At 36.3% G+C, this 13,134-nt stretch overlaps 1 protein-coding gene across 2 annotated transcripts in view; it reads left to right on the forward strand.

Annotated features, from left to right (window-relative positions):
- tesk2 (testis associated actin remodelling kinase 2) overlaps positions 1–12,627 on the forward strand; it is a 46,437-nt gene extending 33,810 nt beyond the window's left edge. The window contains exons 6-11 of one of the 2 annotated variants that reach the window (XM_087239873.1): positions 765–847; positions 3,339–3,423; positions 3,528–3,611; positions 3,734–3,820; positions 5,834–5,975; positions 10,676–12,627. In XM_087239873.1, coding sequence (XP_087095999.1) covers positions 765–847; positions 3,339–3,423; positions 3,528–3,611; positions 3,734–3,820; positions 5,834–5,975; positions 10,676–11,559 — 1,365 coding nt within the window. In that variant the 3' untranslated portion in view covers positions 11,560–12,627. The remainder of the gene's footprint in view (positions 1–764; positions 848–3,338; positions 3,424–3,527; positions 3,612–3,733; positions 3,821–5,833; positions 5,976–10,675) is intronic. The other variant, NM_001110476.1, reaches the window with a different exon arrangement.
- The last annotated feature ends 507 nt before the right edge of the window (positions 12,628–13,134 follow it).

Here is a 13,134-nt window from a genome sequence, read left to right on the forward strand (position 1 = left end):
TTCTGTTTTCAAGTACTATTTAGGATGGATAGATTGCGAATTGGGATGCAACACGTTTAAAACATTTGTACTGCTTAATATTTGGCCAGAAACCTTGTTAATGTTTTTTTAAGTAACTAATTGATGGTTTATAAGAGCCGCATTTATTTAGAAATAATTTCTTAATCGTCAATCAATGATAGAAATCATGTATGTTAAGATAAAAATAATATGATAGAAATCAGTCAATGTATAGAAATCCTTAATCAATCAAATAGAAATCATTTGCAATTCTTATAATTGTCTTTACTTTTGCTTCAGACCAGTGTAATGCAGTCTTGAATAGTCTAAACAAATCTGAATGGTAGCTCATAGCATTATATATCCTCGTTAGATTGCTTTATTTTATTTGCTTTATGAACATAGACAATTACAGGATATACCGGAGGTACACTTATCCTGTGGGTTTAAAGCTGTTACTTTAGAAACAAGATGACTTTATCAGTCTGCACTGAACAAGAGCTTTTGATTTAGTCCTCACTGTGCTGTTGTTTGTGGCGTGTGCTGACACGCTGTCTCAACCTCCAGCTGTTGCATTCTCTTCCAAGCGCTCACGGGACTTCCCCTAATTGTATGCTGTGGGAATCACCCCCGTGGCTTCTCCGCTACATCATTACTTTCTGTTTAAGTGATTCTAATTGACTGATTCTCTAGTGTAAGAGATCCTGCGGGAGGAGCCATGCGTTCTCCTAGTTACCGTTTCTTTCCTTTTGATGTGCTCTCAGAACTGCCTGATCAAGTCTGATGAGAACGGCTACACTGCGATCGTCGGAGACTTCGGCCTTGCTGAGAAAATCCCCAGTCACGAGTGAGTAACAGGCAACATTGAGAATACAAAATGAGTTAAACATGCGCTCGCAGTCATTTCATTCCAATGCCCATGTGCCCAATATAGCTGTAAATGGAAATGCGATGTAAATGTAAAACGGTGAAGTTCTTTCGCTCATGGCAGCTTCAGAGGAAGCAATGGCGCGATGCAAGCATACTGGCAGGGGGTTGTGCTATCTGATTCGGAAGGAACATACCGTCCAAAGTCAACTTTTAAGAGAGCTAATAATACCAGAAGACCCTTTCTCTCTCATGACCTCCTCACCACTAGTGCTTTGCCACATATTTTTAAAATTGGGTAGTCGTATGTTTACCTGTACCATTAGTCGATTAATCACTCTATAATCAGTCAAGCCTGAAATTATTCATAATCCTGGCAAATTCAGACCTCCAAAATTACTTTTATTCAACCATCAAGTTTTTTTTTTTACTGGAAATGAAATTTTACTTGAAAAGATAATTAGATGATGTACAAGAGGCATTATTGTGGAATAAACACAGCGGGGAAAATGAGTATTGAACGTTTTTTTCAGGAATAATATTTCTAAAGGAGCTAATGACATGGAATTGGACCAGATTTTGGTTAAAATCCAAACAATATTAACATGAACGTAAAACTAAACCAAAAAAATTGAAAGATTAATTGTGTAATAACTATGGAATGACACCAGGGGAATGTGTTGAACTACTGAAATGTATTTTATACTTTATATTAAAGTCTTTTTTGGTAATGGCAGCTTAAAGTCACCTCTCAAATGGAGAATGAAGTCACATGAATTGCTCGGGTGTGAGTTTTTCACAGACTTCAACAGACCTTGGGTCTCGTCAATCAAATCTGATCTTTATTTGGTATTTTCTATTGGATTCAAGTCAGGTTTTTGGCTGGGCCAATCTACAGCTTTATTTTCTTTCTCTGAAAGCATTTAAGAGTTTCCTTGACTGTGTTTTGGATCCTTGTCTTGCTGAAATGTCCACCCTGGTTTTATCTTCATCATCCTGGTAATGTAGATGTTAAACTGAAGCAGCTAATATTAATTTTCAATGACAACAGGGAAAGAGGGTTGCTGAATAACTACTGTACTGATAGATTTCAGTTGCTGTCTGGGCTTTCACTGTCTTTCTACACCTCACTTTCTTCACGTGTTCAATACTTTTTTCCCTGGGTCATTTCATTTTATTACACACAACTTAATTTGTAAGCGAATTAGTTTTGTTTTCTTTGCATAAATAGATTTCTTTGGTTGTTACTAACATCTGGGGGAATTTTCAAGTCAATGGCACCTGTAGAAATATGTTTTTTGAGAAAAATGGTGACATGTTCAATACTTCTTTATATTCCCTGCTGTATTTCTCAGCTTTTATTTACATTTGAACAAAAAGTCAGAATTAGCGAGGGGTATAAACTATTTTGGGCTTCACTGTATAATTAGGCTGATTTCTGGTTCTCCACACCTCAGTTGGATACCTCAATTTATTATAAAAAAAAAAAAGCAAACATGAATTGCATTTTTGTTTTAAAAAAATATGGTTAGATGGAGTGCAACTGAAACGAGCCAAATTCCAGGGTCTCGACCTACATGTATCTTTTAAATATGGTCATCATTTTGAACTACATATTATGAAGCCTTATCACATATTCACCCTCAAACCTGTAAAACCTTTTAGTGCATTTTTGTGCAAAACATTTTCTCCCTCTATTAAAAGTCCAAGCTCTAGATGCTTCATAGTTTTAAATGCAGTTCTGAGGATTATTAGAAACAAGGTGTAAGATTTAAAATAAAATATTTGGCCCCAATGCCCTGAGGACAAAACGCTTGGCATCGCAGCATCTTTTAATAATAAAAGATCTGGCAGCATGTTGAGAATAATTCACAAAACTGCCTGTTGTGAAATATAAAGTACAAATAAAAACTTTATCTTTAGGTCACTGTGGTACATTAAAAATACATTTCAGTCATACAATTTTAATGCTTGGATCTTCAGAAAGACTATAATTTTTTGAGGTGCAGTTTCTTTACATCCACCGACAGCATAACCTTTGAGTTTGGCAGTCTTACTTGACATTTCTATTAAACAGCAGGTTAGCTCATCTTACACCTGATTAATAATAAATTAATAGCTGTGGCTTGACGATACATGCTTAATGTATGATGAGAAAAGATCTGCAATAAACTAAACTTTATTTATAGCATTATTGTAATTAATTCAACGCCTTAGCAAACAGTCTGTAGCATGTTTATGACTGTAATTACATAATATAAGCTTGAGCTGTATGTGCACTACAGGTAGAAAAGGATTCATGTGTCGTGTTGTTATCAAAACGGCATGCCCTTGTTCTTATCCAGGATGCTGCAACCTATAGAAAAAGAACTAATCATTTTTTTTTTTAATTGCTAATTTTGTTTAGTTGTTCATCTCTTTTAGCTATACTTTGCTAGATAGTAGTTTTAACCACTATTCTGTGTGTTAAGTTATGAGGGGGAGAAGCTATCTGTGGTGGGATCCCCGTTCTGGATGGCTCCAGAAGTGTTGAGAGACGAACCGTACAACGAAAAGGTTCCATTCTTGGCTTCATTCAGCAATTGGCACTATCACAAACCTTGTATTTAGCTTGGATTTTCTAGGATACATTTTGTAATTTCTCTTTATTCATTTTTTAGGCTGATGTCTTTTCGTATGGCATTATTCTGTGCGAAATCATTGCAAGGATACAGGCTGACCCAGACTACCTGCCACGCACTGAAGTGAGTGCCTAGCAGCAGTGATAAACCTGAGCAATAAGTGTCTTGAAAAAAAACTTTGAAACCATGTGCCATAAAGTCTTTGTCCCGAGTATGACTTTTACCACTTTATGCACTCCTTGCAGAACTTTGGTCTGGATTATCACGCCTTTCAGCACATGGTTGGAGATTGTCCTGCTGACTTCCTTCAGCTCGCCTTCAACTGCTGCAATGTGAGAGTTTCATTCAACAATCCATTATCGATTTGTTTGAGAAAGCTCTGAATACTGTATTATTAACACACATGATTTCCATTTTACGTTTAATGTCATTTAATTGATTTCAGTTTGGGATCAGTAAGTGTTTTTTTATTTTATTATTATTATTTTTTAAGACAAACCTTTTCTCACTATTTATTTGATCAAAAATACAGTAAAATAGTTTAACATGTTTTATTATTTAATAATTAAAGCAGCCGTTTATTTCTACAATGGCATTTACTGTTCATAGACATTCTTTTTTCAATACTTTTATATATTGAAGTGGATATCAGTATGTTTTTTTTGTTTGTTTGTTTGTTTGCTTGCTGGTGCTTTACCACTTTATTGCTACTTTAATTAAGCAAAGACATTAAATGTATCAAAAAGGACATGATTTAGCAAAAAGTAACTTTAATAAAATAAAGGAACTATTCTTATGAACTTTCTATTCATCAAACAGTTCTGAAAAAGAGTATTGTGATTTCCATAACACTATTAATCGGTATCTTTTTTCATCATTAAGGTAAAGAACGATTTTGAATTATCATGTGACACTAAATATTGAAGTAATGGCGGCTGGCAATTCATTAATTAATTCATTGTTAAATATTGACTTTAAATTGTAATAATAATTCTGAATAATGCTGATTTTATTGTAGTTTGTTATCAAATAAATGCAGATAAGTCTAAGATAATTCTTTAAAAAGTATTTACAATTTGTGTCAATCCCAATATTATTAATGTTACTTTAAAAATAAAATTAAAATTGTTACCCAATCAAATAAATCACGTATTATATATGTTACTGGCAATGTGTGAAATTTGGCATTCTATAGAATGTTTAGGAAATGTCCAGAATGCCTAAAAGTCAAATTATAAAATGATTGCTACTTTATACATTGCCTTGGCATTCCATAGAATGCAGAGATGCCTTGCACTAAAGCATGTAACTGCTCTATCCCTGCCATTTTTCCTGCCACTGATGTTGGTGGTGGGCTTTAGTCGTTGTTCGATGATGGTTGTTATGATGGAAGTGTTGAACATTAATGTAAGAGCGTATTGCCGGTATGAGATTCCACTACCACATCACAGACAATAGTGTAACAAATACCTCGGTCCCACTTTATATTAAGTGGCCTTAACTAATATGTAGTTGAATCATTTGAAATGAATCATTTGTTATGATTACTTCTTGTGTAAATACATGTTTTACATTGTACTTATGACTGATTAAACACCTGCATGTAGTTACATCTGTAATTATTTTTTGTTGTTATACCTTTAATTAAACTGTTGACCATCCCACTTTAACCCACCCTAAAACCTACCCATACCTCCAAACATGTACTAAACCTTCCCGTATAACACCTCAAGATCACCAGAAGTGTTCTACAATACATTATAAAGACAGTAAGTACATTGTATTAGTTAAGGCCACTTAATATAAAGTGGTATATACTTCAATACTTCAATCTCAGTTCTGCTGTCATTGTTGTTTTCCAGTAAGAACATCATATGCTTTATTTCGCATTCCTTCCACTTTAAAATACGTAATGATCAAACTATGATAAAGGCTTTTGTTGTGCTCTTCTGACACTTTGCCTAAATGGTAATTCTCATTCTATATACTGATTAGGAATTGTATTGAACACCTTGGAAAAGTGTGCAAAATCTTTAAAAAAAAAAAAAAAAAAAAACGAAATTTCATAATTGCCTAAAACAATCAGGCATTCTATACATTTCCTAGGTATTCTATATAATACTGAGATTTCACACATTGCCGGTAATATATGTAGCACATGTATATATGCGTATAGCACGTAAACACAACATGGTTAGGTGTCTTCAGCACAAAAATTGAAACTCTCCCACCATTAAAGATATGTGCAGAGTAGAATTCTTAGAATAGAAGCAAGAACATGGCGCTCCTCCAGATTTAGATGCTCATGTGTTTTTATGTTGTTGTTGCCTCTGCATATATCCCAGATGGATCCAAAGCTCAGGCCCTCCTTCCCAGATATAGTAAAGAGGCTGGAAGAGATCCAGAAAAAGCTGAAAGCGGAAGAATCTGAGAGGGAGAGGATGCTACTAACCGCCGGAGAGGTGGAGAAAAAACCCATCCCTAAAGGTTTGTGTTTATTCACATATCCATCACACTCCCAAGTATCGATTCGGCTAACCTGCAAACTGTCAATATGCGCATGAAAACTACAGGTGTTCTTTTTCATCTGTGGATCACCATTTCTGGCGCCAAACCAAAAGCTTTGATGTGCTTTGAATGAATCTTTGATGTGAGTCGCTTTGACAGAGCGCTAGTACATCCTGTCGCCCCCTAAGGCTTCACTCATATCATCCAGCACTCGCTTTTTTGTGTGTAATACAACAGAGCCAGTGAGTTTGCAGAACACGGAGGCTGGAAAACCTGCAGGATTGGAGAGCATATAATGATGGCTGTCAATGAGCTTTCGGATTGGTTGTTCTTTCCTTTTGGGAATGACTTCCATCTTAGAGCTTTTACTTTGCAATCTCACAGCCTTGTTTCCGTTTAGTGCTAATTCATTTCCTGAGCGAGCTAGAAATGAGTCACAAAACAATGTGTGACCATGAGAGATTAGAGGCTTTTTGAAGCAGTCCACAGTCAGTAAGGCGATAATTATATTCAGCAAAGAGACATTACATTGGAAAATATTGACTGTAACAATATTTACATTTTCAGTAAGTGAAAATGTTTTTTTTTTTTTTTTTTTGCTTACAGCAACATTAAAGCATTGATAATGGCATGAAATAATTCTGAAGCCACAAATCTGAATTTTATAACATTTTACAAAGTGCTTTTTAGCTTTCAGAAGATTAATATTTGTGCTTTTTGCTTCAGTTGAATTTATGTTGCAGATTTTGTCACCCCCTAGTGTTCACAGTTAATGCTTTGTAGGAATACTTCACCCAAAAGTGAAAGTTGTCATCATTTACCTCAACTTGTTCCAAACCTGCTTGAGTTTCTTTGTTCTGTTGAACACAAAAGAGGATATACTAAAAATTTTGGAGAAACCACTATTGATTTCCATAGTAGTTGTTGTTGTACTGTGGATGTCAGTGGCTGTTTTTTTTTTCCAACATTGTTTAGAGTACAGTTGAAGTCAGAATTATTAGGCCCCTGAATTATTCACCCCCCTGTTTATTTTTTCCCCAATTTCTGTTTAATGGAGAGAAGATTTTTTTCAACACAATTCTAAACATAATAGTTTTAATAACTCATTTCTAATAACTGATTTAATTTATCCTTGCCATGATGACAGTAAATAATATTTGACTAGATATTTTTCAAGACACTTCTATACAGCTTAAAGTGACATTTAAAAGCTTAACTAGGTTAATTAGGTTAACTAGGCAGGTTAGGGTAATCAGGCAAGATATTGTATAATGATGATTTGTTCTGTAGACTATTGGATAAAGTTACCTTGAAGCGGCTAATAATTTTATTAAAATAGTGTTTTAAAAAGTTAATAACTGCTTTTATTCTAGCTGAAATAAAACAGATAAGACTTTCTTCAGAAGATAAAATATTATCAGACATACTGTAAAATTGTCCTTGCTCTGTTAAACATAATTTGGGAAATATTTAAAAAAGGAAAAAAAAAACGCTAATCATTCTGACTTCAACTGTAAATTGTTTTGTGCTCAACAAAAGAAAGAAATTCTTAAAGGTTTAGCTGGAATGTGAATAAATAGTGAGTAAATGTTTGGGTGAACTGTCCCTTTAAAGCAGTGGTGCTCAACCCCGTTTCTGGAGATTGACCTTCCTGCAAAGTTCAGCTCCGACACTGATCAAACACACCTGAGCCAATTAATTAGGACCTGAACAGCACTTCATAATTACAGGCAGGTGTGCTTGATATGGGTTGCAACTGAAATCTGCAGGAAGGTTGATCTCCAGGAACAGGGTTGGTCATGCCTGCTTTACAGCATAAGTGAGTGTGTAATATTTGGTGACTAGTAAAAATATAGTTTTTAAGCAGGTTTTCTAAACATCTGTCATATTCACTACTCTCCCTCACATTTGTTTATTTATATATTTTTTCTTTCTCCAGCCGTGTTGTGAATTGCTGCCTCTGTGGCATTATTGCCATCTTGTGGGCAAAAAATTAGTTGCAAGAGAATTTTTTATTAATTATGCAGGGTTAAAGATTATATGCATACTTTCAAACTGAACGTGGAAACTCGGATTTATCTCACTTATGACAACTTGATATGCTTAATGTTAATCTATATGGTGTATTGCAATTCTATTCCATTCTAAGCATAAATAGTGCCCGTTGTGGGTTTGCACTGAAAATTCCAAGAATATTTGCACTTTAAATACACTGATGATACTTGCACGCACGCATGCGCGCGCGCACACACACACACACACAAATGTGGCTTGTTGGACATTTCATGCACTAGCTGTTGTAACTTCAAAGGGATAGTTTACTTAAAAAATGAAAATTCTGTATTAAATAAGGCCCAACCCCAAGTCTATGTTTGTACCCCTGCCCCTTCCCTTTGAAACAGAGTGTGAAGGGGATTGGCTTCAACATTTACCACATAAGAAATGAGATAGCACTACAACACCCATGTCATCGAGATCTCTTTCTTCATATGAGATCAGAGGATCTCGACTGCAGTTGTGTTATTTTTTTGGTATTTATCTTCAGGAAATCACTGAAGGCATATATTATGTTATCATAACGATCTAATGTGGCAATAAGATCCTACCTATACTGTGCATTTACACCGTGTCCATATTCATCTATGTAAACACATCAAAAACAACATTAACATTATAGCAGACACTGTAAAAAGCTCATTCCCAGCCACTAGACTTTTCTGGCACCCTTTTTCAGTGACATTTGAGTGTCATAGGGTGTCAATGTTGTGGAACTGCTATACAGGAGTTAATATTAGGGATTGAAGATAGCCAAGTTTAGCGGTTTTTAGTTTAGCAGAATGTTCTCAACAGAATGTTCAGCAGTAAATGTTGACTAAATGTTTCTTTTCACGTTAAATGTCCCTTGAATGGACTCTTTTCACAAGACTTTACTGATGCATTTAACAGGCATCAGCATCTTAAATCTGAAAGTTTTCAATTCTCAGATTTTTAAGCTTATGAACATTTATATGTATTTATTAGGGATGCTCCGATCAGGATTCTTGCAGCTGATACCGAGCACCAATTCATTGTCATCGTGTTTGGCCAATGCAGAGTACTGATCCTAATGCTTCAAGCCTTATTATGCATAAAGCACATTTTACCTTTATGTATGATACTTAAGTGGAGATCTCTCCTTAACTAAGAGAATAAATGAAAAATGCTGCATTTAATACCATAAACACATCTATTATAAATATTTAGGTGTGAACATGCATGGTCACAAGCAGCTTTACTGAAAATAGATAAAACTAATTTAAAAATTGGTAAAAAAAAATGACAAACAATATAATTTGGAAACATTGCAAATGAAGAAAGAAGAATTCAACACGTCTCAACCAAAAAAAAAGTTTGTAGTGCATATTTGATGCATAAAAAGGTTAAAATGCACACTTATACATCCATTACTTCTTTACTCAAAGGAAACAGGCCTATAAACTACTGTTTATTGCAATAAGTATGCTACAAGAAGTTTTATTATTAACTATTCATGAAAAAAATTATGTTTTATGTAATATTTCCAGCCAGGTTTTACTGAACAATATTGTCAAAAACACAGAAGTTCTTTCAGTTCTTATATGTTAAAAGGCCTAAACACATGCAAGGTCATTCAAATATTTTGCTCATCTCCAGCTAACACAAACACTTGTGATCAGTTCATGAGATTGGCCAGATCAGAGAATCGAGTCATTAAATGTGATTATCAGCCGAGACTGATCTTCGGCTGATCGATCGGAGCATCTTTAGTAATAATTTACATATCATATAATCTTTGCATCAAATTACAATAAATGATTTACTGATTGTGCGAGGTGTTTCTAATGCAGCGTCTATGGACAGGACAGTAAATTCAATGCTATTCTCTCTTCTGCCTTCTGTTATCAGTCTCAAACTATTTTTTTTTTCCTTATTCTGAAAGTCTTGATAACACCATTGTCAACTTTTGCATTTGTTATTTCAGCAAATAAGATTGTAAAAAAATATATTTGTTGTACTCTCCCATTCACTGCACTTGCCGGCATCTAGCTCTCTACAACTCTCACACGGTCGCCCACTAAAGCTAAGCAGGGCTGCACCCGGTCAGTTCCTGGATGGGAAACCACATGGGAAAGCTAGGTTTATACCGGAAGTGGTGTAAGTGAGACCAGTAGGGGGCGCTCAACCTGCGGTCTGTGTGGGTCCTAATGCCTTCAGTATATTGCTTAGTGAGCGCAGTCTTACATCTGACACGTTAAACGGAGGTCATGACTCTCTGTAAAAATTTGCCCACTGGTCTCTGTTCATCATGGCCTACCTAACATCCTCCATATCATAATTGGCTTCATCACTCTGTCTCCTCTCCACCAATCAGCTAATGTGTGTTGTCTGGTCTGGCGCAATATGGCTGCCGTCGCATCATCCAGGTGGATGCTGCACACTGATGGTGGAAAAAAAAAATGTGTAAAAACTATTTGAGTGTCTAGAAAAGCTCTATATAAATGCAAGGAATTACTAAGCTTACCCAACTATGACTACTTCCGCTCATGAGAAACCTGAGTTTCAGACCTTGACTATCAATGACATAATAAGTACACACAATAGTACAGTGCACAACTATAGAATCACTAATGTGTTCTCAATCTTGTTCACTTTTGTTCTAGGTCCTGGAGAGAAGGGCATAAAGAGGTTAAATCCGCTTGGTTTTCAGGATGACAAGATTCCCCCCAAATCCCCCCGTCCACGTCGCAACATCTGGCTTTCCCGCAGCCAGTCTGACATTTTCGCTCGCAAACCAGCGCGCAAAGTGAACGTCCAGGACCCTTACTACAACCCCGAACCTAGAGGCTTTATTCACGGCCTACCGAAAGTCAACCCTTTCAGCGCCAGAGAGGACTTAAAAGGTGGCAAGATCAAGTTTTACGACATGCCCAGCAAATCCGTTTTCTCGCTCATGTTTGATTTGCACTCACCACACGGCAGTCAAAGCTCACAACAGCCGCAACCCAATATCAGCGGAGCCAACAACTGGCCAGAGCCCTGGCAGCTGCCCGGCCGACAGTGCCGCTCGCTCCCCGTCTCTCCTCAACTGCCCCATTCAGAAGTCTTATTCTCATCTCATCCCGCATCCAGAAGCGAAGCAGCACAACCCAACGGTGAAAGCAGACAAAGAACTCTAAACAGCTGGGCTAAGAAGTTCACCGTAACCGAAATCCCTCCATACAAGCCGAGAGCAGACAGAGAAGAGGAAGTGGAAGCGACTGAGGACTGGTCCTCTCTGATTCCTTCAGATGGAGGAGAAACTGAAGCCATGGACTGCTCCAGCAGCAGAGGAAGCCCTGCAGACGATAAAGACACCACCCTCAACCAGATGCACAACGGTTTCTGTGAGGACATGGAGGCTGAAGACCAAGATGGCGTGTTGGTCACCAACAAGAACTCGCTCACACTGAGCATGTCTGTGGAGCCGCAGGAACTCTGTCCTATAGTCCTGACGGCCTGCAAAGCCTCGTCTTCAGGGGAACGCATCTCCAGATGTGACATCTAGATGGCTGAAGAAAGAGCGCATTGAGGACTTGACTGATCAGATGCCACGCGAACAGAGATTATATTCCTTAAATATTTATGAGTTGTAAATACTGTTCCTTGTAACTTAAGCTAAAAGGGCGGCTTAGACTGAGCAGGAGGCTGATGTGAAACACTGATCACCGTTAGTAGATCCCCATCACACTATGTAGAGACAGCAGACGTCACTTCACACAGGACTAATGATGAGACACCTTCTGTGAGATTTTTTTTTTCATGCTTTTGCTTGCACATACCAGAAATGCTGTTTTCCCCTTCGGGTTTGTCCACAAACTGTATCCAACCCATATGATCAGTGAGCAGCTTTGGCCATTTCTACATGCTTGAATATTTTTCAGAAGTTAACAAAGAAGAAATCTCTTGGAGAAAGGTGATTGAGTGTCTTGCACTGCACGGGCCTAGCTGATAATATACAGCATACATTCCACGACGTCTCGCATCTTAAAATATTATGATCCTTCGCTAACGGTGTGTGCCATGGTAATTTCACAAGGATCTTTTTTTCAGTCTTTGACCTTTTACGTCGAAGTCCATGTCGGCATCTACTTAAAATCGTAATTGCACTTGAAAAAAAAATAAGTTAATGGTTTGAACTTTTTTTAATCTATTATTTGTCACTACATTTCTATGCAATAAATATAACCAAGGCATGATAGTTTTATAGAGAGGATTTATTTTGATATTTATAAAGAGGAAAGAAGTAATTTTACTATGTCTTCGTGTCTGTGAACTGTTCATATTGTGTTGTTGTTGTTGTTTATATGAGCTGATGAATAGTTTTCTGTACATGTTGAAAATCATCAGCTTTTTTCCTGCTAGTTTATTCTTAACTCAGCTTTTCAGCTTTTTTCAGTCCTGACCGTTTCTCAACACTTTTTAGATTGTAGATTTGTAACTGAATCAGAGATGTATATTTCTACCAAAAGACAGATCAGGACTTTTCCAAGTTTATATGGCTTTATTTGTTTAAATGCATATGTGTGTATTCCCATTTGTTTAAAATAAATTTAAAATGTCCTATTGATTTTTACCCCGACTTTGCTCAATGATTAGTCAGAGAGAGAGATAAAATATTAACCTTGATTTTTAATGTATCTTAAAGATTACATTACAATAGATAGATATATTGTCTAACACATTTTCTCACTTGGACTATTTTACACTAGGTCATTCTTAATGGCATACTGGGTTATCTCAACAAGACATGTCACTCGTATTTTTTTGAATGGGGAAAAGTGTAATGGTAAGTATGGTGAAGAAAGCCCCGCCTACTAGTACAGTAGCCTATCATTGATCAATATATGGTGAATAAAGCCCACCTTCTTGCTTTAAAAACTTAACTTTTCTTAATTACTTAACTTTTCATAATTTACCAGGTGCTTGACAATTAAAACTGGGAATTAATATATATTTATGTTGATATTGATTAAACAATAACAACCTGTGAAAATATTAGTGCCCTTAAACGACACCAAAACCAGTGCTAAATGTTTTTTTTTAAATGTCATCACACTGTTTTCATCCAAATTTACATTAA

The sequence above is a fragment of the Danio rerio genome, chromosome 2 (genome assembly GCF_052040795.2).
Source record: "Danio rerio strain M-AB ecotype USA chromosome 2, GRCz13ab, whole genome shotgun sequence".
Classification (NCBI taxonomy): domain Eukaryota; kingdom Metazoa; phylum Chordata; class Actinopteri; order Cypriniformes; family Danionidae; genus Danio; species Danio rerio.